The following is a 26,665-nucleotide window of genomic DNA, read 5'->3' on the forward strand; positions in this document are numbered from 1 at the left end:
TTTTTTTTCCAGTATATATCAGAAGTGGGCAAGCAAGAGTTCAGTGGGAGCCGAAATGTAGGTTTTGCAAAATGCATAGGAGCCGCAGTTCTGTATTTTTTTAATTCTGTACTGCAATTATATTATATAATATAAATATGATATAAAATAAATATTGAATTTTTTTAATAAACATATTTTCACAAAATTGTGGAAATAAAATTGTAAAAATAATAATAAAAAGCAGAAATTAACACTTTCAGCAAGAGCCGCATTTGNATCACTGTTTTTTATATTTTTAGAAAATTTCAACAGATTCAAATGATAAAAGTTTATCAATAGGAATAAATGCTACTCCAACTACTTCTGTTACAATTTGTGCAAAGAAAGTGAGTAATATAAAATTAATTCATGAATTATATTTAAGACTAACATAAAATAGAAATATATAAGGAATTTTTGAAGACTTTAATTATATTCTAGATTAGGGGTTGGCAGTGTGGCATCTGTGGTGCATATCAGATGTGTCCTCATGAATATATATATACTTGTAATTTTACTTAATTTGATTTTGTTACGTTATGTATGTATACTTTTAATTTTCATTTTTCAATTATTACATCATGTATGAGAAATAGAATCTTTATTTTGTATACATATACATATTTCAAAACATAATTATTTTGTTAATTTATTATAACATTGTGATTTATTTCAAAAATTAAATTATTCAATCTTGATGGTTTTTAAAATTTTTATTGCACCCTTAAGTTGCTGACTGCTGTTTTAGACTTAAATTTTTGTAATGTAACTGAGATCTTCATAAATTCCTTAAATTTGATATTGTAAAGGATTTGTATTCGTTCTAATACTGTTAATTCCATTATTTAATATGAAATCAGATATGATTAGCAAGGAAAATCTTTTAGCCCATACACAATAAATGACATTTCAAAAATTACTTGATGTATTTGTTTCCAAGAAAACTAAAATGAAATTCATTTTTGTGTCTGGCACATCCAAATGTTAAAAATGACCTCAAAATACACAACCCATAAACAGACATAGGAGTACCTCACCTTATTTAACCAGCTTCCTCATTTGCAAAATAGTAATAAGTGCATGTATTTTTAGTCTCTACCTCTGGTGGTTCAAATCTAATTAATAGATAAGCATATATTCCTATATATTTTTGAATTTCAAATGATCTGTTTCTTGTGTGCATTGGTACATTTTTAACCGATTGTGGCAGTTTCTTGCTGAATTTTTGACAACCCTATGAAGTTATCTACATTGTTGTTGAGTATTTTTTTAATCCAGATAGTGGGAGACATGGACTTATCCACAACTGATTGGAGTTGGCTGCTTTGTTTGTGCACCTTAACAAAAGCAAAAATCCTAAGGATAATCAAAGCTGGCTTGTATGAATTAGTCATGTGTAAGTTGCTTGCTGATGGAGTATTCATAAACATTATGACCCTGTTATGAAGTTTTTGCAGACAGACAACCAGTGCTTCTGTGCACTCCATTACCTGGATATATTACATTTTTTTTTACATTACATTTAGTGGAGCACTCCCTCTGACCTGTAGCATTAAATGCTACTGGCTTGAGGTACTCCTCTTTTAATTAACCTGCTTCGCATATGCTTTGCAGGTCTGGATATATTCTAAAAGTCCTTGTGTTTAAGTTATTCTCTTCATGATGATTATCTTTAGTCTTATCAATTCTTGTTACAACAATGTCATCATCAGCCAACCATCTCTTGGTGTACTTGATGGCATTCCAAAATGAGAGATCTGGTACATGATCAGGCTTGTTTTTTCATCTAAAATAATTTTTGATGGTGTCATTTATGCCTTGAATGAGATTTTCCATATCCAGTATGACATGTTGAGGTTTGTGGAACTGCAGAGGGAATATTAAAAACTGTACTTCATAATCAGTTGTTATGGCTACATCAACAACTGAATATGAAAGGAGATTCTATCCCAATATACAACAATATTTTGTTGAGCTATTTTTGAGTGTTACTTTTTTGCATTTTGGTTGGCCATCTATCTTTCTTGCATGTTTTCTTTGCAGCCAGGCAAATATCATGTCAGTGAGTTTTATTACACTTGTGTTAATATAACTCAGTAATGCTTGACTTTGTCAATGGAAACCATTCTCCAAATAGATTAGATCATTTACGAGAGAGTACCTTCATTTTCTAGCTAGTCAAATAAATGACTTTCCAGAGACATATTCTTTTAATTACAGGTATTAGCTTCACACATTCAATGGGAATGTAAATTCCAAGAATCAGATATATCCCATTAGAATGGCATTGTAGTAAAAAGTCCAATTTACCCAACATCTGACAAATTTAAATTACAAATTTTTTGTGTTCTTTGACTGGCATAGTCATGTAACTGAATAAAGAATACCTAGAATAAAGCCTGAAAAATTAATGTGTATTTTTCTTCTGATATTGATATCTCAGAAAATATTTTTCAGTAGTTAATTAATTAAATTAAAATTTTCACTTTTACTGATGATGCTAAAAAATATGATACAATTGATGATAACAGACTTCTTAGCAAAAAGAAAATTTTGTAATAACTAGCACATGAATAACTATTTTAAAATAATATATTTTTTTTCTTTATCCATTTCAGCAAAGAAATAGATAAAGGAAAAAAAATTTTGGTGTAATGAAATAAGATGCTATTTCTCAAACCATAGTCTGCAGATCACAGGGGTCCACAAATATATTGGTGGGATCCTTTCATCTTTCAGAAGAAAAAAGAAGCATAGTATATAGCATGGATGGCAAATCTATTGCATGCATGCCTAAAGTGGTACATAAAGAGAAATCATCTTGCATGCAACATATCATATGATTTTGATTTGTCATCTGCTTTTTTCTTTTTCAGTCATCCTTTCGATTTACCATTCTGATCACCTTTTTTTCAATAAACTTTTTTATGTTAATTTAATTAATGCATATTCATTTAATTTATTTAAATATCGTTATTTGAAGTCTAAAACTTTGGTGCACACAAACATCTTTAAACATCTTTATCTTTAAATTTAGACTATACATATACATGAGTCCATATCTTCTATCCCTTCACACGCTTATTGTAGAGGCATCAACAAGTCTACAGCGAAACCGTCCTTTTTTTTTGAGGCTACTATTCGCCAACAAATGTAAAAAAGTTAAAAAGTCCTCTAGCAATAGCACACACAATTCATCAATTAGGCAATTTTTGTTAATCTTTAAAGCTAGTTTGTTTACTATATGGCACATGGGCTCAAAAAGGTTTGCTATCCCTGGTATATAGTATGGAATAAAAAATGCTTCTCATAATAATTACCTTTATTAAAACTCTTATTAAATTAAAAAATTTTAATTTAGTTTAAAACACAAAGACATTGTTTTAAGAAACACCTAAAATATATATAAAAAATATTAATTAATTTAACTTTTGGAAGATCCCCTAAAGTATTCTTTCATTGAGAGGGGTCAACTGGAAGATGTAGTATGAGAAATGCTGAAATAAGTTGTATGAACCCAAACAGTTGGTTATACCAGAACCTAACCAATATTGATAATCATGTTCATCTTTTAAATCATATAACGTTATTTTTTTTCTTCTCTTTCTTTGTCTTTACATATATCTTTCTAACACTATACTTACTATTCCATTTCTTCTCAAAGTATGTCCCATTCATATTTTTTCTCTTCTTTGTCTTTTCCTATTGGTAATCTTCACTTTTGTTTTTGACCCTACTCAACATTTGCTTATTGCTAATTTATTCACTCCATAAGTTATAATTTTTTATATTCTTTATCATATTCATCTATAACAGTGATCTTAACTCCCTAGAGAATTTATAGAAAATTTTCAGGGTCTGTGGGCTTGGAAGCATAAAAATCAACTTATCTTAATTTTGTGTTATTGTTTGAAATTGTTAACTATTGTGTTACAAAAGAAGCACATATTGCTATATCATATAATTTTTATTTTAATTTTTTTTTTATATTATTTTAATAAATGTATTTCTATATAACTGGTTTATTTTGTAATTTTATTTTATGCATTTAAAAATATTATTCAGATGTCTTTTCACCTGTTTTGCAAGCTGGTTCTAAGTTTATTTTCATGTAGTTAAAACTATATTGAAACAAACAAAGGCTTGTTTAAATATCGAATGTAAAGTTGTCATTTATACAGCTGAAAGCCTTTGTTTGTTCGAATTTAATTTTAAAAACATTATTCCAAAAAAGGGTCTGACTTTCACCTGATTGGAAAAGGTGTCCATGGAACAAAAAGGTTAAAACCCCTGATCTATTATAAGATGCCTCAGTCTTCCTTTTCTCTCTCTCTCTCTCTTTCTCTCTCTCTCTCTCAAAGTACATACATCTACAATCCATATTAAGAATATTCTTCAAAAAGTATTTTACTATCCTTTTTTTCAGTTCTAAATTTAGATCTATTATTATTATTATACAAATAAGAAATATTGAATAAAACATTTTATTTTGTAATGTATTTATATAAATAAATATTTCTCAAGCATTTATTATTGATTTATTTTATAAATTTTGAACAATTCTTCATTTATAGATCTTTATTTTAAACTTTGATATATGAAAATTTATTTATTTAAATAAAAATATCTATATTTAATTTTTATCATAATAAACTTTCAAATTTTTTTAGAAGCGTAGTAATCATTTTGGTTATTTATCTAAGTACTCAAGTGGTTATTTAAAAAAGACTCCTCAGCCAGGTTTACTGTGTGCAAGTCAGAAAAGTTTGATAGCTCGAGTTAAAAGTATAAAACAAATGACTCCCAAAATCAGAGAGAGAAGTGTTGAAGAAGAACTCAAAAAAAGGCAAAAGCGAGAAGAGGAAGTCATCCAAAAAAAATATAATTTACTCAATATGAAAAGTGAAGAGAAAAAAAGGTTCATATATTTATTAATGAATAATATTGGGTGATCAAACAAAAAGTTACTTGCAAGGAGTAGAGATAGAAATGCTAGGAGTTGATGATGCTTTACCTGACTCAATGCATTGGTCATAGTAATGGTAAATTATTAAATAAAGTAACTAAATAATAAATAATTAACTAAATAAGTAAATAAATCAAAATATTTACCAATAATTATATTTTGATTTATTTACTTATTTAGAGTTTTCAAATGTTGTCTTTTAAATAATATTCCTCCCAAGTTTTCAAGTATCCTTCAAACTGTAGTAAATAATTAAGTATTTTTGGGATGCATAGTAGCTCACAGCCAGCTCTTGGTATCACCAAGTTTATTTCTTACAAGTAAATTTTACATTTGACCACCCTATATAATCTGAAATTTAATTAAAAGAGCAAGCTTTTAGGGCATATAATTACATATTTATTTGAAGTTAAATATACAGTAATTAATGTTGTTCTCTTAATATCATTCTAAAATTTTTATATAGTTTTTTAAAATCAAAGAATATTTGAATTATTTTAGTGTTTTCATTACTATTTAAATAGATTTTGGTTTATTTATGTAAGAGTTGACATTTTGTTTAAAATTTATTGTTAAATCTTTATAAATAATAATTATTTTTTTTAAATGTAAATATTTAGAAAGAGAGAAGAAAGGATGCGCAGAGCTATTGAAATGCGCCAAAAATTAGAACAAGAAAAAGAATTAAAACGTACTTTAGAAATGACAAAAGAAGAAAGATCTGCCAAGAAGGAAACTGAACTCAAACAAAGACAAAGAGAGATTATTAAAAAGAAACAATTGGCGTAAGTGTATATATATATAAAATAGTTCCATCTGTGTAAAAGCATCTGCAAGTTCCATTTTGCACTGGATGAGATTGGTCTCTCCACCTTGAACCTAACCCCACATATACAATGTGTAAACTATTTTTTATACTTGCTTTTTTTTATTTCTTGAGTATACTTTACCTTATTTTTCTATTTTATATTATTTTGTTTTATTGTATTTATTTATTATTTTGTCATTTGTTTATAATGTTTTTATGTATTGTTGTTATTTACATTCACTTCATGACTGCCACATCTGACATAAAGAATTTTGCCAAACTTTTATATTTAAAATTTGATATTCTATTTCTTCTGTTCCATTTAATTCTGATGAAGGTTAAATTGATTTAAACTGAAAGAAATTGAGTGAGAGTTTAAAGTTATTTATATCCTGAAAAGTTGTTTAATAACACCTTCTTTTTTATCACCCTGTCATCATTTTATAAAATGGTATACATGTTGTCTGTTTTTAGCACACTCCAATATAATAGTGAAGTGTTTATGTTAGGACTTTTGTTTGTCTGTTAGATGTCCACACACATGCATAGTGACTTCACTTTCGTTACCTAAGTATTATGTTTTGTTCAATCCATTTATTGCGCATGTCCATGCACATGTACAACAACTACTTGATTCCAAGAATTTATAAAATTTATAATAAACAAAATTAATATTTGATTCGCTTTTGTGGAGCGTGCTTTCAGATCGGCTTGATCAAGCTCGTTAAACACTTCTAAATCTCTTGATTGACTAATCTACATCAATTTTTTTATAGTTACTCTAGAATCTTGCAGAAAATATAGGCTACTATGAAACCTAGACCAGCATTTTTCAATATTTTCACACCTGTGGACTGGCAAATAGGAATAATATTTTGTGGACCAGCAGAAAGCTAAAGATAAATTTTTCTTAGACTTAAACTGCTGCATGTGACTGTCATCACTCTCCATAACGAGACACTAGTTACTGTGTATTACAATGATATTGCTTTAGTTCTCATGTTGATTGCTCATTTTTGAGTTGTGTGCAGATGCAATAAAATAGGAAATTTTGTTATATGTCACCAATAAGCAATCTGACGCAATACTTCAATGCCTAGACCTACTAAGTGTAACAACAGGAATGTAAGGAGTGAGGGAAATTATCACAAGATTGATGCTCATCTGGTAACTGTCATGCATGTTAATTTATAATGCATAATTATTTTATAAACTCTTTTAATTATTATTATATAGTAATTATAATATTATCTAATAATTTTAATAAAATTTCAATTTGTAATGAACTTTATTTAAACAATTGCAATAATAAAAAATAAATAAAAACTGTTTATATTAATTACAAGTTTAAAATCTTATTATTTTATTACAAAATTTCCTGCCAGTCTATAAAATTTTTTGCGGACTGGCAAGAAATTTTCATGTATCCAAGGTTGAAGAACTCTGATCTAGACACCCCACTCTTTCCCCTGACTTGATCTTTTTTCTACTTTGAGATAAAAATAACAATGGCAGGCTAAAATAACAAAACTTTTAATATGGTTTTTATTTTAATGTATGTCCTTATTACTTTTTGCCTGAACATAAGTGGGCATATCTGCTTTTAATATTAATAATTTTTAATCTGTTGAATATGTTAATCTTCAAATTGACACATTATAAAAATAATTCTACTAGATTAATATAATGTTTATGTGATATCTTTTGTGTAACATTTTAATTTTTTATATATTAGCTTTTTTCTCTTGAATTTCTAACTTATTTATGAAGGAATAGTTAGATAAGTTTTAAGTAATTATTATTAATGAATAACTCTGCATTTGTGACTTGCAATATTTTAATGTTGACAAGTTAATAATAAACTTCATCTTCAGAGGAAAAAATTCAAATATTTATCTATGATGATTGATTATAAATAAGAAAATTTTTGACTTTTACTCTATGCTGAAGATTTTAGTAGTGACTCTAACTTTATCTAAGTAGAATTTTTCAAAAACAAAATCATATATTTTGAAGACAGGTTCAAACTTTTTACTGATAAACATTTTCAGAAATTTGCTTTTTTTCTATCTTCAGAAAACATTTATTTTCCAATTAGAAGGTCAACATCAATGCTTAAATTGTTACTAAGGCAATTTAAAGATTTGCATCTGTGTGAGTTTTTGAGTTGTTTGTTATAAGTGATTAATTCTGATATAATTGATTTATAAGTGATTAATTCTGATATTTGATAGTATTTAATAAGTGATTAATTCTGATATTTGATAGTATTTTAATTAAGAATTAAAAATATAATTGTCTTTTGATATTAATATATTTCAAATAATTTAAAATAAACAAGAAGTAAAATTATATTTACAACAATAATATAAGATATTATTTCTTGGTCAAAGACAAATGGAAGAAAGAAATATGAATTTGTATTTTCTTAATGTAAATACTTACAAATATAGTTATATTTTTAAAATTAATTCAGTCACTTGGAGACAGTTATAGTTTTAACTTTTAATTGTAAAGCTTTGTATGCTTTACCCTATTTTTAGTTATGACAGTATGTTATTTTTATATTAAGCAGTACTGTATGTATAAAAATAAAATGCTGTCAAACATTAATTAAGATTATCTTCAAAATGAACAAAGTTAAATCTATACTGTACCAGATTATAACACTAATAATGTATACCAAAATCATAGAAAACTTATTAAAATTCAAATGGAAATGACATTTAAGTCAGAATCCATGGTAATAAAAAATGTTAAGATGTTCCAATTGGAATGTAGAAGTCATCTGAAGATGAAGAAATGTAAATGTCTGAACATTTTTATATACTAAAAAGATACAATTTTATTTCTGTTTAAACTAAGAAGTCAGATTAATGAAATTATTTTGAATCAAATATGTAATTTTAATAATTTATAATTAAATGTAGTTTTTTACCATTGTAAATAAGCTTAAAAATTGTGGTAAATAGCTGACTAAAAAATAATCTCATAACATTATATGTTGGATTTTTATAAATTATATTTTCAAATTTATTTTGCTAGCCAAAAACAAAGAAGAGATGAAGTGGAGAAGAGACGTAAAGAAGAAGAAAAAAACAGATTACTGAAACTTAGAGATCAGGTAGTTTTTAATTTCATGAATGAAAAGTATAAAAATTTTGATCTTTATCTTAATAAAAAACATATTTACTTAATTATATTACTCAATTACGGGCAGTCTTCAACTTTTGGACAACTAACTCTTTTATACATAATACTTTTACATCCCTAAAAGACATTTTGTATGCCAAAATTGGACTTTCATACATTTCAGCTAACAAACAAACAAATAATTATAATGTTATCATGTTGTAATGCTTTCTGCCAATTTTGGTTTTGGTATTTGCAAAAATGAATTGTTGTTATCTGTTTTCCATTCAATCTACAGTTTTAACATTTTAAAATAATAATTTGTGTGTGAGGGCCAGGATTTAAGAGGGCCGAGATTCGAATAGTTATATTCATTTTGTTCATTTATTTACCGTTTTGTTTCAAAATCAAATCGATTTTTTTAAAGTTAGGGTTAACACAAAAAGGGAAAAACAACCGACAAATTTTCTCATAAAAATCGCTCATAAAAACTCCGTTCCCACGAAAATACTTCCCTGTAGAAAATGAGTTAACTGTTGTGTCATAAGTTTGTCACTTCGCCCACCATGGGTCAACGAAGATCATCACCTGTGACGTACATGGGGAAATCTCGAAAATAGAGCCCCCATATAAAAGACAAGTAGGATGACGACACAAGGGGAAAAAAGTTATTGTTCTGTACTCTGTGTGTGTGTGTGGATTACCTGCCTCTCGTCGCCACCATCCTCGATAGAACTATTCTACGATTTGCGGACTTACGTATACTCACGAACTATTTTAACGAGCCCGGGATTCAGACTCCAAGATCGTCCTGAAACCACCATCCTGTATAACTAGAGGTATTTATCCTACACGCGATGATGTGTAAGCTCTCTCTCGAATATTCCAACCTCGCGGGTAGGGTCGCGACTACTTTATACTTTGCCGTTACTTTATGAACTACGGATTGAACCCCCGAGAGGGATTTGTATTCCAATTATTAACTATGTATAAATGTACGGAATAAATGGAATCCTCGTAAACATCCTACCCCCGATTAGTCTCACATATGCATTGTAACATTATTCATTGTAAAAGTTAAAATTTTCCAAATAACATAATAAACAGATCTTATAATTTTGTTTTAGCTCTCTGAGAATGGAATTTGCTATAGTAAACTCCATTTTCAGAGAGATAACATGCAACTCTAATTTTTCAACTTTCATACATATTTTTAGAAACTCATTATGTTCATATGTTGGGGACTGCCTATATCTGTTATATATGTGCATTGGCTATTCATTTTTTATAGTTAAAATTTCAATTAATTATTATTCTTTAATAGAATTTGCAAATATCCTGTTTTTTATTTATTTTTAATAGACACCTTGTAAACATAAATTTCTTCAAAAGTTAATATCAAATGAATGTGCATCAAAAGAAATAGAAATGAAAAATGACAAAGAAGTATCAAATGAAGAAATGGCTGCTGTTTTGGATGCAACATACATTAAAAATGAAGAGGAAAATATAAAAAGGTTAACTTTTTAATTAATATATAAATATATTTTTAACAAATATTTTGTCACTGATTTAAATCATTTATAAAAGCATTATAAATAAATAAATTTAAAACTGAGATTTAAAAAAAAAAAAAACTGAACTTTGAACATTTTCAAATTTCAATGTAATTTGATACACTTCTCCATTGTATTTTTTAGAAAGAAACAATACATTAAAAGAAAGATGAGATGATCTCTACAAAAAATTTTATACATTTTGATTTTTTCTATAATGAAAATGTTATATGGATAACACTAGTGCTTAAATGGGAAATAAGCTTCAGTACAATTTATACAGTAATTAAATGTTTTGTAATTGATTTGTTATATATTTTTTTGAGGCTGAATTAAATCATAAACACAATTATGGACTGTGTGTATGTTAGAATGAATACACATGCAAAGTTTATTAAAATGACAATAATTGTTACCAACTTTGATTTAGTTAATCCCAGAAAAGTTTTAGGTTATCAATCTGCAATGTTAGCTCGTTGCTACTATAAATTACCTTACAAATTTCAGTTAATGACAATAAAATAATAATTATGCTATAATGTTTCATAGTCTAGTTATCTTTAAAAAATAAATAAATAATAATAATAAATAATAAATATTTATAACTGGTCAGAGGACATATTTATCAATTGTTCAATTTTTGGGAGAACAACTAACTAAAAATGAAGTTGAACTTTAAAACTAAAAAACATTTTTAATAAATTACAATTGACTTGGCAACTTTGGTTTTAAGTACAGTTCAGTTCTGAAATTTAAATGTTTTAATTATTCTTTCGTTTATTTATTGTTATTTAATATTGTAATGAATGGTTTTCAAATGTTTATCATTAAAAATTAACTTAATCAAAAGTGACAAATTTTGAAATGATAACTAATGAAATTAAGAATAATAATACCTTGTATTTTACATTTCTGTGATTTTCAGCAAAACATAATTTATCAGACTGCTAAGATTGAACTGTACAATACTTATGACTGATATAGTATCCCTCCAGCAACTGAATAGTTCTACCATTACAAACAGCACAATATCCCACAGTTACAATCAATCAATGACTAACAAAGAGAATTCATGAATGTAGAGATCCATGAATATGTGTTATTTAAAGCAACATACAAGCCATGATATATTCATTCCAATGACAATAAGATTTCAGATATGTGTGCATATCTCAGTTTTTGTGTATCATTTTTATTGTGGAGAAATTTGAATAGGAGAGTGGGTCTTACATACTTATGACACATTTTGTATTACATATATACCATCCATCCATGCTCAAAAAGTCAAAAATCACCTTTGAGCCAGAAAACAATAGTTCCAATTTGTTATGTTATGTCATAGCACTGATTGAGAAATGAACACTTCTGTGAGAATCTGAATAATGAATTGGTATTTTTATAAGACTTTAAATCAATATAATATTTCAATATAAATTTGAAACTTTTATTTTATAAAAAATTTGAGGAGAACAAGGAACAGACATTTCCTTTTGACTGTTAGGTCTTGAGAGAGATCGTTATCTCTCCTATGACTAAATAAGACTCATCTTGACATCCCGTCAGATGGTCAAATTACCTAATTCTCATTGGAAGAGAATATCTGTATAAAAGGAGTTTACGTGCCAAACTCTACACGCATTCTACAGTAATCGCCATATATATTAATTTCTCCTCTGGTTCCCAACTTTCGCCTCCCAAGGAAATATGTATAACTGAGGTATTATTAATATATTTATGTAAACTCTCTCTCAATATATAGTAATAGTGTTATAATTAGATAAGTCAATGCCCTCTAGGTTACTTTATATATATATCCATTTGTATTCTTAATTTTGTTTATTAAATATACTTTTATTTGTTAAAATGGAATTGAAATGCTCATATTAGTTAAATATTGGACACCTTATCAACGTACCTATCACACTCCCCACTCGTAACTAATAGCCCTCCTTTTTAAAATTATATTATAATCTTAATATCATGAGTTAGAGCACGAATAATTACCGTATCTGATGTCAGTCCTGACTAGACTAAGATTTTACAATCTTTAGTCTAAAATTTTCTATTATAAGCCATCCATTGACAATGTGAGTGTATCTTACTGACCTGTAGTCAATAATAGTTTGATAATTTAGTCTTATCAAACTTGATTTCTCACACTTCTTTAGCATTCAGCATTACATAAACCTAGCATCAAATTAATTTACTCATTAGTGGTGAGGAAGATTTTCTGCTTTTGAGAATGTTGCTCTTTGGAACTAAGTTGCTGAATTTTGAGAAATCAAAATGATCTCATGAAAAATAGCATAAATTGGTAATGTAGGTAATTCTAAATGAATGGAACAACTTTGTATAATTAATATGAAGAAACTGTTTATTAAAAAAAACTGTATGAGCCATCAATGGGTAGGAAAACTCTCTAAGTTTATTTACATCACAAAAAATTTCAAACATTCTATGTGGGAACTAAATAAAACTTACAAACCTCATTGCACTTTGAACATGGTTTGAAAACTATAACTTATGTTACTAACATTTTCGATCCACTTCTAGAACCTTCCTCAGGTAGAACCTTTTAAAATTGACTTTCTGGTGCTATTAGTGTTTTATTTTTGAATGCATATGACTTTGAAGCATTCAACTTTTGAATGTTTTTTTTTTTTATAAATTTTTTTCTTTCATTATTCAATCAGGTGCACCTGCATTATTTACCATAATGTCATGTCAAATGTAGTTTGCCATGACTTTGAGATTTGCTTTTCATCTTTGAAATTGGTAGATAGGTTCTGGCAGTCTGCTTTAAATATCTCCAATACTTCCAAACTCTTAAGTTGGTTTATACAGCATATTTGTTGTATTAGCGTATCTTGTTGCAGTTCTGGCTAAGGTGGTGATTTGTCTCTTCTTTTCTATATTAGCTTTGTGTTCAGGAAGGCATTGCTTGAGAGAACTTTTTATAGACCCTCCCAATGTATATAAGATCTCTATCAAACCTGTTATCTTTTAGCAGAATTTTATATACTTCCAGTGCTCTTTTAATGTCTGCTTGATCTTTTTCATTCCGAAACAGTTTGAATGTATCTGGTTTACATCTGTAAGTGATTTTCACATTAATATATGCTTAAATTTCTTGATACAAAGAACACATATGGTATTCATGTTTATATAATATAGTAAGGAGAGGGGCATATCCATTTCCAGGGAATACCTCTCATTGGACTTTTATTCAATTCATTTTCAAGTTGGTTTCTTTGCTTGTTTGCCATTTTATATACAAAGTTTTTAGTATAACCGTGCATTTCAGAAATCTGTGTTATTCTTTCTATTTCCTTCTTTTTGTTTTTGTTTTTGGTTGCAATGTGTGTGGGCCCTTCTAGTAAGTGCTCTAATGGTTGCTACTTTATGTATAGGTCAGTTGTATGGGTCATTAGAGTTGGCTGGGATGTATATTGGAATATAGCTTGGTTTGTGTTATATTTTAGTTCTGTACACACTACCTTTAAAGAAGGTGATGACGTTGATATCTAGAAAATGAGCTTCCTTTTCATTTGTTCCAATTCAATTATAAGATGATACAGATTGTCATTCATACAGTTTATAAATTCATTGATATTTGGTTTAGTTTTCCAGATGATGCATATATCATCAATGTATCATTTATACATTTCAATACAGGAAAGGAATTTGGGAATGATCCTGGCTTCTAAGAGATGCATCACAATTTCAGCCAGGTTGTCTGATAGCGGGCTACCCATAGGTACTTCTTTTTTTGAAGGAACATCTTCCCATTCAATTGAAAGCAGGAGGTGTAACAAAGCATATGAGATAATTCTAGTATTTGTTTACAGTCTGTACTATTTGCCATTTTTGTCATAAACCAATCCCATAAACTGCTAAAATGGGGTTCAAGTTTAATAGATGGGTACAAGCCTTAAAATCTAAAATAATGATCCAGAAGTCTTTGGATGGTGAGCAGTCCCCTATAACTTCAATTACTTGTGTTGAATTGGTAACCATAAACCGGTAGCATTCTTGTGAAACAAAGTAAAAATGTAATCCGTGTGCTAAGACATATTTTGTGTTAGACAGCACTATGTTGGCAAGCTTCACATCTTTTTTGGTCATAGGTCACTGTCTTGTTTGGTCTGCTACATCTCTGTGTGGCACAGTGTCTCCCCTCTTTCAGCTTTTCTTCATGTTATATATAACTGTATATTTCTGTGCGTCATTAGATTCATTTATTTGCTTCATTTTCTGACAGGTTATGGACACAAGATTGCTTACAAGGAAAGAATATCTAGTATAAGAAATAAGTAAACAGATTTATTATCTAACTCAGTGTGGCGGATTCTCAAATATTGAGAAGTTAACAAGGACAATTACGAACTTTGGAAAATACAGATGAGAAGTGTTCTTGTGTATAATGATCTGTGGAAATACATTGACAGTACTGAAATAAAACCAGAAAGAAGCCCAGAGTAATGGATCAAGCAAGATGCAAAGGCATTGGCACTGATAAATCTAAGCCTTAGTCTTAGGCAGTTGAACCATGTGAAAAATGCTGAAACCTCTAAAGAAGCGTGGGATGGACTTAATGCATTATTTCAGTCACAAGGCCCCATTAGAAAGGCAAAATTGTACAAACAATTACTACGAATGGAAAAAGGGCAAAATATGATGATTACACAGTACGTAAACAAGTTCACGAGTAAAGCTGATCAACTGAAGGAAGCGGGAATAGAAATATCAGAATTACTATTGATTATGCTCCTCGGATCACTACCAGATGAATATGAAAATTTTAGTATAGCCATACAGTCACGTGATGACATACCATTGCTCGAAAACCTCAAAGCAAAATTAAAAGAGGAGGAAGCAAAACAGAGGGAGTGTGTTATGAAGCTAACTTAGAATGAGAGAAGTGATACATTGTTTTCAAAGGAAAAGTCTAACCGTGTAAAGCAGTCACAATAATACAAGATTCAGAGGCCAAAGATTCAACGGAAGATGCTACAGCTGCAGTAAAACTGGACATAGTAGAAACTGTAAATCGAAAACAAAATGCATAGATGTAAAAGTTACTGGCGGTGCCCTTACTACAATCACATGCAACGTGGAATTCACAAACAAATCGAAAAAGTGGTATTTAGATAGTGGTGTGACAAGACATATGTGTAACGACCAATACAAATTCTTAACGCTAGATCAAATTGAACAGTCTAAAGTGTATACTGCCACAGAAAATTATGTGCAAGCAGTTGGTATAGGTGATGTGAATCTCAGCTTGAAAGTAAATCAACAAGCAATAAGTACTGTAAAACTACAAAATGTACCAGAATTGCGTCACAACTTTTTATCAGTAGCAAGTATCATTGACAAAAGATACATTGTATTTAAGGAGAATTATGCAATCATCAAATGTAAAGATGGTACTATGATGCTAACATCTATGAAATGTGATAACCCAGTGGTTTCCAACCTTTTTTCATTAGCGTACCCCGTGACATGTCATATCTCTAGATTGTATCCCTCATTTAAGAAATTTAGTGAGTAACCGTATTGTTAATTTTACATATTGTAACTTTAAATTAAAGAAAAAAAACCTAAAAGAAAAAATGTATAATAAAGTTGTGATTATTGCAAGGAACATTTTTTATCTAATAATTTTTTAATACTATTAGTTTGTGATACATAATATATTATTTTTTCTGCCATAATAACTAACTTTTTTCTGTATCCCTAAATAACCTATCGCGTACCCCTAGGGGTACGCGTACCACAGGTTGGAAACCGCTGTGATAACCTGTATGTTGTCAATGAGTTGGAAGACCAAACGATATTTTTGGCAGAAACTACTGACGAAAACTATTAAAGTAGCACCAAAGATATGGACACACAAACATTAATGATCTAAGAAAAATGCAAATGGAACAACTAGTCGAAGGTATTGACCTTTCAACGAAAGCAAGAGAATTAAACTGTGAAATATGCCTTAGATCCAAAATACATGTTCAACCATTTAAGAAGTTGCATCATTGAGAGAAAGAGATTTTGGGTTTAGTGCATTCCGATATATGTGGCCCGATGAAAACTGTCTCATTAGGAGGTGCAAAATACTTTGCAACATTTATTGATGACTGTGCATGATATATGGAAACTATAAACAAAGAGTTGAAAAACAAACAGGTCATCGAATCAAAAAGCTATGTATGGATAACTGTAGAAAATATTGATTGAACTAATTTAACAAATTCCTCATAGAAAAAGGAATCGTATGACAACTAAGTGTCAAATACACCCACAACAAAATGGTGTAGCAGAATGTACAGATCGGACACTTGTTGAAATGGCGAGGTGCATAATACTGCAAGCAGATCTACCTCAGTCACTATGGGTAGAAGCAATCAATACGGCCACATTTCTACGAAATAGAAGTGCTAGAAAAGTTCTTTATGGAAAAACATCGAATGAGCTATGATTTAAGCATAAACCTTATGTTGGTTTCTTTAAAATTATCAGAAGTAAAGCTATAGTACTGGACAAGACTCTAAAACGAGAAAAATTTTATGTGAAAGGTGATGAGTAAGTGTTGGTCAGATATTTGAATGAGTCAAAAGTGTATCGACTCTGGAAACCAGGTACTAAGACTGTCATCATAGCATGTGACATGAAATTTGTTGGAATAATCTACACAAGTAAAACCTTTCTGAAGAATATCTCCTCTGAGCCAGATTTTGCTAATGAAACATCAAACAACATGTGTATAAGGCTGCTAAATCGGATGACAGAGATGAACAGTGAAGACGATACAAAACTAGATGAAGAGTCCGATAATGAATCTAACATGGATGAATATCTATAAGCAGAATGATGAGAAATTCAAGAGGAGAGTCACTTGGGCCAACGAAAATGAGGTCGTTCAAAAATTCAGAGAATGCAGACGACCAAAGAAAAGTTTATCAAGTTGTCAAAGGCAAAATTCCAGACTGCAAACATGTATCTGAAGCATTAAATCGAGATGATAGATTCGTGAAAATGTTAAAATTAAATTGAAATAATTTATATTTGTTACTTATATAGCACACAGCAATAGAGGGAGTGTGAAATAAAGTAAAAATGTAATCCCTGTGTGCTAAGACATATTTTGTACTGTATTAGATGGCACTATGTTGGTGAACTTCACATTTTTTGGTCATAGCTCACTGTCTTGTTTGGTCGGCTATGTCTGTGTGTGGCACAATGCTCCCCTCTTTCAGCTTTTCTTTGTGTTACCTATAACTGTATATTTCTGTGCATTGTTAGATTCATTTATTTGCTTCATTTTCTGACACTTTTAAATGCATAACTAGGAGCTCATGGATCCTATCTCAATTCTTCTGGTAGGTGAATTAGTTTTATCTAGGATAGATCTCAATTCCATTTCTTGCTTTTGTGTTTTTGCATAGGCAAAGAGTCTGGGGATCGTTGATGAGGCTATTGTTGTGTTGTCTAGCTTCAGTACGCTTGCTATTTGGCTGTGCACGAATCTATAGACTCTTGACCAGACCCGATCAATGAAGTCTTTTTCTACCTCCTCACATTCCATATCTTGTATATATTTCTTTACAATGGTGATATAGGAATCTCTCTTCATCAATAGTATGTGGGGGACCCAAAAAATTGGATTTTTTTGTATAAAAACTTTGTTTGTTAACTTTTTTACAAAATTTCTTCAGTCACCTTGAAAGTACTTTCCATTAGATGTGATTCACTTGTCGAGTCTTTTTCCCCACTGTTTGAAGCATCTCTGGAACTCTTCAACCTTGATATCATCCAGTGACCTTAGTGAAGCTGTTTTTACCACCTCCACATCATCAAAATGCTTCCCTTTTAGATTTTTCTTCATTCTTGGAAACAGAAAAAAGTCGCATGGGCTAGGTCTGGTGAATACAAAGGGTGGAAACAACAGGCCATCCCCAAGAGGCCAAATAGTGGGTCACTTGTAAGGTGTGTGTGCGGGGGCGTTGTCGTGATGAAGGAACCAGTCATTTGATCATCAAAGTTCCGAGCATTTCCTTGCACATCCTCTCACAGCCATCTTAACACTTTTTTGGCAGATTTTTTCAATGTTTTCATCGTTTTGAGATGTTGATGCCCAGAACTTAGCAGGTGGAACAAAATAACAGTAAGAGAAACACAATGCTACGCTCAAACGTAAACCTACAAACTGATGCCATTTGCACAGCTGTTTCGTAAAGGTCTCTACTAACCCTATGTAACGGGAGAACTCTCCACTACGTCTATGAATGGCAGCGCATTCTCAGTTCGGTTTTTTTTTTTTGGGTCCCCCTTGTATATATAGCTTTATTCTTGTCTGCTGTTGGAAGGATGATGCTATTTTCTCATAGCCATTTTTTGCTCTTATTTAAAGGTTTCCCTTGGTGTTTCTTTAGGTTAATTTTTTTCATTTGGAAGTATGCCTTCAATCTGAAATGTTCCTTCTGGGTTTTATTTAGGCTGTATATGAATATTTCAATCTCTGGCATTATTATTTCTGGTGTTACATGTTCCAGGTACAAACTTTGGTCCTTTTCTAAGTACATTATTAACATATTCCAGAGGGTCACTTCCATCTCAACAAATTATTGGGACCTGCATACTATCTTCACTTTTTGGTTTTTGGAACTTGAAAATTCAACTCAGTTTTTTGTAATATTTTGATTTTAGTTTCTCAGCTAGTCTCTCCTGTATATTTATAACCATATTGCTAGCTTCTATTAAGCTATTATCATCTTTTACAAAGAGGTGATATTTGAATTTAATTAGATTATTAAGTCTCAAGTACCATATTCTACATGTTCTAATTGCTTTCTGTAGGCAAATAAATGTTAAATCTTAGGCAATAATGCATTCACATCCTAGGGGTAATTTGATATGAAAGATAGGCATTGGATAGACCCAGTATCATCTACATTCTACCAGAAAGTCAAGTTAAGCTTTAACTGTCATGCAAAGCTCAGTAAGGTTTGTAAGTTTGATTTATAATTAATACTTTGTTGTTAGAAGATTACTTTATATGGGAACTGCATGTCATATGGCATATGTCCACATGATAGTCAAATTCTTGCCATACACAGGCTGCGTGTTCATATCTATGGATTGGATGGCAGTAGCAATTTGTTATAATAACTTTGGCAGATTTTGTAGCATAGGTGGCATATAGACACATCCTTCACATACCCCATAGAAAAAAAATCAGATAAAGTAAGATCAGGTGACTTGGGTGTCCAATTGCAAAATATTTGGTTATTGGAGTAGCTGAGCCAATCCAGCAGTGAGGCAGATGTTTATTCAAGAAAAGTCAGACTTCATTTTGATAATGGAGAGTGAACCATCTTGTTGAAACAGGAAATCATTGGAGTCAGCTTCTAATTGTTGGATTAAAAACTGCTGTAGCATGTCAAGATAAGTTATCCTAGTTACAATGCATTCAGAAAAGAAAAATGGGCCTTAGATTCTCTTGTGATATGACACAAAAGACATTGACCTTCAATTAATCCTGGACATGCTCATTGGTGTCACAAGAGTTCTCTGTACTCCATATTTGCACATTATGGCAATTGACCTTCCCATTTAAATAGAATGTAGCTTCATCAGAGAAAACTAGATGGCCAACATAATATTCATCCTCCTCCATTTGCATTTCCACACACAGCTTATGATGTATGTTTTTATCATTTGGCGAAAGGCTTGTATCAACTGAAATTTTTATGGTTTCATGGACAGCCGTTTACATAAATTTTCCACAGTTGTCTGCGGCAGCTGCAGCTTATGACTGGCTCAGTGCATAGACTTCTTGTGAAGGCTTCTCTGATTCTGTCAACATTCATATCTGATACATGTGGTCATCCTTTCTTTTAATCACAGAACCAGTCTCTTCAAACTGATGATCATGGTAGATGTTGGTGTTGGTGGATCTTTATTGAAATATGTGTGGAAATGCCATTATACTACTGTAATGGAATTTGTCTTTGTTAGCTCCAACACAGCATATGCCTACTTCTGGATGCTTGCCATTTTGCAATTGCAATGTTTCCTTAGTGTGACAAGAATGCATGAGCATGCACAACTGATACGAATGTAAACTTATCCTATCCATTGATGGCTTGTGTGTTTTTCTATAATAATTAGTTTCTTTGTATTAATTATACAAAGTTGTTCCACTCATTTAGAATCATCTTGTATTTTAAAATTATTTTATTTTATGATAATTGCAAAATAAATATTAAATATTGATTCTAATAATTTCAGAGTTTTTTCTTAATCTTATTCCTATACTAAATATTCAGAGATTATGAAATTAAAAGTTCTTGTCTCCCAATGACACACTTATTAATTTCTGATCCTCAACCATTGTAAAGTTGGCCACTACTGTTCTTCTGCTTCCATGATAGATTGCATCTTTTAAATTAAACAAAACTTAAAAAAGTAGTAGTTAGCTATATTAAGTTTTTGTATGCTGTTATAAAAACTTATTTAATATATATGACTACAACATTTTTTGTATGCTATTACAATATTATTTAATTCAGTATTAATTTCAAATTATTTTAATATAGTAATGTTGAAGAGGAAGTTTGTTCATCATCTAGTTCTTCAGATGATTCAAATATTTATGATGATTATGATATTAACGATTTAAAATCTGATGATGATACTGATAATGAAAATGCTCCAAGAAAGAAGATACCATCTTGGGCTCAAGGTAATTATTTATCTTTTATAATTAATAAATAAGTAAATGTTCTCTTTATATTCTGAGTTTAAATAAAACTGGATTCAAACATATACAAGTTACATGTGATGATTTCTAAAGTTTAATTTTTATATTGCATTAAGTAATTTTAAGAAACATTTTCTTTTAATGGTAAATAATGATATTTGATAAAATTTGCAGACTTGAATGAAAATATAAGGTCTCATCCACAGTGCTTAGACTCAAGTTATTCTTATAGCAACATGAGCATGGTAAACATATATGGTACAGTAGAACCTCGAAAACTCTGCTCTCGATAACCCGGCACTCCGGATAACTCGGCCACACCCTGGCAGGGCAAAAAAATCCATAGTTAATTAATTTTCATTATAGATAGCTTTATAAAAGTATAAAAGCTCTCATAAAGTATTTTTCTGAGGTCTATCTTATCAGGTACACGTATCAATACTGTACACAGTGTATTCATTAATTTTCATTTTCATGTAGTAAAGGCTCTATGCCTTCATAAAGGATTTACTTTTCCTTTGTTTAAGGGTATTTGGGCAGTTTATTCTCTGTTGTATTCTCAAGTAAACAATACATACAAGTACAGTACAGTATTTTCTGAGGAAACACTCGTACTTATTTTTTTTAACCCCATTCCCGATAACCCAGCATTTTCACAAACTCGGCCACCCTTCGGTCCACATTAGGCTGAGTTTTCGAGGTTCTACTGTACAAACTTTACTAGAGAATCATCTCAACATGTTCATGTTGCAGCAGCACAAATAATTCAAGCCCTAAGCATCTGTTTGAACAAAATACAAATGCTTAAAATAGACAACAGATATAAGTAGTGTGCAATAAAATTCTCTAAAATTACACTTTAATATACTGAATTATACATTCCTCAAAAGTGAAATTATAATACCACAAAGGAATGCACATAGCCACATGCACATTACAGAACTAGTAGAGGTGAGAGATATGCAAATGATTAAGTTTTCATATGCATTGGATCATGTGGTATTCAGTTTTGGGCTATAAAGACGAGCAGCCAGCTCTTGCCATAAATGCTATCAGAGAAAGTTTATGGCAGCTGAACTTTTGAAGAAGCATAGTAAATGCCTTGGAGACAAAAGCAAGCTATACTACTTATTACTGGATGGGGAATGAGACTGTATCCTGGAGCTGTGCAACCTGTTTGTTGATTCGCACAGTTGTCACGTGTGTTGGGCACAATGTAAATATTATCCAGCAATGTGTGACAGGATGGACATGGGAATATCTGTGAACATTCTGAAGAAGGAGTGGATGCACTGGTGCACAACAGAGTGAACATAGACCAGCAGATTTGCTAAATAGCCCATCAGGACCTGTTCACCATAGCACATGTCATCTGAAGCCACCTGTCACCATCAACAAATGCATCTGTATCCATTCAAACCATTTACAACAGGTTGCATGAAGTTAGGCTGAGAAGAATGACACCTCCATGACTAGTTGCCATGGGAGTGTCATTAACTACTCAACACAAGGCTGCACACCTGGCTTGGTGTCATCATCATTCCACTTCTGTCTGTGGAGGAATGACAGCCATGGATGGGTATGGCAGTATCCTGGAAAAGCTATGTGCCAGCCCTTTTTGTCAAGTGTCACACTGGCCCCATACGTATCATGTTCGATCAGCAGACACCCCTGGTGCACATTTCTAGTCCTCTGACAGCAGACCAGTACATGTGGGGGCCTATGGTTCAGCCATTGGTGCAGGCTGCATCCAACACTGTGTTCCAGCAAGACAATGCTTAATCACATGTTGCATGGCAAACTCTCACCAGAACAGAATTTACATCCTTTCCTGGGTGGCAGCCTTACTGGATCTCTCTCCCATCAAACACCTGTGGAACCTTGTCTGATGTGACATGCACTAAGGATTACCACCACATACTGTAGAAAATGTGCACATTACAGTGAATGCATCTTGGCAAGGGATATCTCAGGCAACCATTAATCACCTCATTGATAGTATATCTTGCCATATAGCTGCCCTTGAGGGCCACATTCATTACTGAATAAACAAGTATCTGTTGCATATCTCTCTCACTCTATTAATCCTGCAATGTGTATATGGCTATATGCATTCCTTCATGGTGTTGCTACTTCACTTTTGAGAAGTGTAGTATAAAGTAACTTTTCCAAATCTAAATTTTACAGTGTTATCATTAATTGTTAGTCAGAAGAAACCATTACGATTTCATCTATATATATAAAAACGAATGTGTCTGTTTGTTTGTCTGTCTGTCTGTATGTCCTTCATGCATTACCACACAGTTTATCCGATTGCCATGAAACTTTGGGAAGTTGTTTAATATACTCCCGCGAAGGTTTCTGGCATAGTACATTTATCCTACGATAGATGGCATGAGTGTATACAAGCATTTCATTGTGAGTTCGATCCATTTCAAATTGTGAAGACCATTTTTCCCCTCCAAAAAATATCTCTATATATGCATTTGTGAACTGTTATTTACGATATTTGTAATAATTTTTGTTTAATCACTTTATTTCAACTATTTTTTGCTAATTATGTGTTTGCTCGAACTTTGTTAAAACCTTAACTGTACCCCGAACAACAACCGAAGTTGTAGGAGGAAATTCGCCTATTTTACCGATCTAGGGATCCTCCCTTTTCCAAATTTTAATATCAACTCAAAATAATTTAAAAAGACAAATTACAATAAAATGGTTTATTATCCAACTATCAGAAATTTTACAACATGCCAAGGAAGAGAGGAAGGAGCAATTAAATAATTAAAATTGTAAAGGATTTAAAAATATATATAAAAAATGGGGAATATCGCACTTCTGACAATCACTGCAAGTGTGTGGGCTAGATTTGGAGAATCTGTGCTTCTCGCATTGGAAAACCTTTTGATTTATTCGTGTACGCACCAGACGAAAAAACAAAAAATATTGTGTATCCACAAGCACTCCAATAAATAAATAGAATTGAAACGACACTTTGAAATGTTTTCCCGATGAAAATGAATAATAATAATAAGTTTCAATAAAAATGATAAAATGTAAATTGAATTTTATCATAACGAGTTTGCTTGAATTTCGTTTCTTCTGAGATCGCAGCAATGCACAACGGGTAAGCTAGTTAATTAATATTACTATTAAGCTGTATTTTTAGCTCAATTCCTACTGATATTCAAGCAGTCAGTTTTAGATATAAAATTCAAATTCTAAAAATAATTTTTTCTTTCCTTTTTTATGCAATTATCAGTCTAAATGGATGGTACAAAATTATGTTTAGATATTGTTAGCTAGATTTAACTTGCATAAGAAGATGTAGAAATTCAGTCATAACAGAATAATAATTATTAGTCACTTATGTAATTATTACAGATAAATTGCTGACAAGTGAAACAAATAAAAATAAAAAAGCTGAATAATAGATATTATCAATTTAAAGAAATTTCATTTTAATTACTATTAATCTAGTTTTATTTTAATTAGAATAATCATAATTAGATCATATATCATAATAAATTATAATTTTATTTAAATATAATACGGTAAGACCCACTTAATGCTGCCTCGTGTAATGCTGATTTGATCTAACACTGTCTGCTTGAAGCCTAAAAAAAGCTCAAAATTTACACTGATTTAGATTATTGTTTTCATTTCATTTGATTCATATATAATATGATTATTTACAAAGACGAATCAATCAGCAAAAGATGGCAAAAAGGTATACTTTCTTTAAATCTATGTTTGTTTGGTGCAATTTTGGAAAAAATATAACATTATGGATGCCATAAAAAATATTGACTTCACTTAACAAGAATTAACTGATAAATGTGTGAACAGTGTGTGGAAGAAGTTATGGCTGAAGGTATCCAAGAATTCTCAATGAGAAGAGTCCATCACTGTATCGTTAGGTTGACCAAGTTGTCAACCTAATCAATACAGCAGGACTAGGAGATGGATATTGAGGAGTTACTGCAGATTTCTGGTGAGAGACCTACCAATGATCACCTTCAAGAACTGGCAGAACAAGGAAATCATGTAGAACTGGAAAATAGAGATTCTGAAAACGAAGAACCCAAAAAATTTCTCTACAGATTTTTTTTAGTAAAAGTTTGGTAACTATAACCAAAATCGTTGATCAAATTGTAGCAAATGATCCAGATTTTGAAAGGAGTGCAAAAGCAAAATGAGGAGTTTTGGATGTGATCTTCTGCTACCAACATTTGCTTAAGAAAAGACAAAAGCGACAAATGAAACTTCATGACTTTATTGCATAAAAACATGAATTTCAGAAAATTCAGGACCTTTGTCACAAAAAATGAACTTTACATTTCTGTGTGTATATATTTGTATTATTTAACATATATTATTATGCAAGTTAATATAAAAATAACTTAAAATTAAAGTAAAATCTGTTTATTTTTGGTCACATGTTCCCCTATCCCTATTTACTCTATGTTAAAATGACCTCGTTTAACACTGTTTCGTTTAGTGCTTTGTCATCTAGGAATGCATCCCGTGTTAAGCAGGGTCTTACTGTAATTTAAATCTTTGCAGAATGAGAATATTATTGCTTTGCATTAACAACAAATGATAATTTAAGAAAAATTTATGTCATTTGATGACCATTTTCATTTCAGGTCTCCAGCTTCGTGCTGCATTGCTACAACAGTATCATAATCCACCTGACATTTATGCTATATTTGGCAAAATTGAATTTCCTGATCTAACAGAAATATTTCCAACACAAAAAAGGCCTTTCCAGAAAAGAACAAGTTCTGCAGAATGGTTCTACTACTAGTCATTTTTCCAAAATTTTGATTTAAAATTTTATTGTTAATTCCAAATATTTATTATATATATCTTTTTTTTATTGTATATATCTTTTATTTATAACAGTTGTATAGTTTGTACTAAGACACTAAAAATATATTTTGTAATTGAGATTACATACTGTGTTGAATAAGTGATGAGATTCAAACATGATATATCAGCATTATTAACTGTATAATAATTTTTTTTTGTTTGTAAGATAGTATATAATAGAAATTTATTAAACACATGAATAGATTTATATAATAAACTTTTAGTTTAAAATAATGGATAGGTGAATCTGAATCATTCTAGAAAATTATTTAACTTTTAAATTAGTGTGTTGAAGAGATATATAAAATATTGTTTAATGATTATACTTGATGATAATTTATGTGAATTTATTTTACCAGTAATTTGAAATTGACCTACTCACCAACATGTCTCACATTGAATTGACCTGAACAAAAAACATTTGTTTTTAAATAAATATTGAGATTCATTTTTTCTACAGCAAACTTCCTTCCCTTCTCAGTAAATTATGTAGTCCAAAGATATTTAGTTGTATAGTCTCAAGTAATAACACAAATTTGTAAGGA

At 30.5% G+C, this 26,665-nt stretch overlaps 1 protein-coding gene across 1 annotated transcript; it reads left to right on the forward strand.

Moving 5' to 3' along the window:
• The first annotated feature begins 287 nt into the window (after positions 1 to 287).
• LOC111624012 (inner centromere protein-like) lies at positions 288 to 26,278 on the forward strand. The gene is made up of 7 exons (XM_023366779.1): positions 288 to 368; positions 4,692 to 4,939; positions 5,608 to 5,772; positions 8,841 to 8,919; positions 10,290 to 10,444; positions 21,082 to 21,227; positions 25,895 to 26,278. Exons 2-7 carry the CDS (start codon positions 4,818 to 4,820, stop codon positions 26,053 to 26,055), a joined length of 828 nt encoding a protein of 275 aa, XP_023222547.1. The 5' UTR covers positions 288 to 368; positions 4,692 to 4,817; the 3' UTR covers positions 26,056 to 26,278.
• Positions 26,279 to 26,665: the final 387 nt, after the last annotated feature.

This window comes from Centruroides sculpturatus, unplaced genomic scaffold (genome assembly GCF_000671375.1).
Source record: "Centruroides sculpturatus isolate CEXI.00-Female unplaced genomic scaffold, Cexi_2.0 scaffold370, whole genome shotgun sequence".
Lineage (NCBI taxonomy): Eukaryota > Metazoa > Arthropoda > Arachnida > Scorpiones > Buthidae > Centruroides > Centruroides sculpturatus.

Bases quoted from the DNA above. Each gene is read 5' to 3' on its own strand.
- LOC111624012 (XM_023366779.1), top strand. From the start codon at position 4,818: ATGACTCCCAAAATCAGAGAGAGAAGTGTTGAAGAAGAACTCAAAAAA. The intron at 8,920-10,289 runs GTAGTTTTTAAT...TATTTTTAATAG, and splicing joins TACTGAAACTTAGAGATCAG to ACACCTTGTAAACATAAATT. The intron at 10,445-21,081 runs GTTAACTTTTTA...ATTTTAATATAG, and splicing joins GAAGAGGAAAATATAAAAAG to TAATGTTGAAGAGGAAGTTT.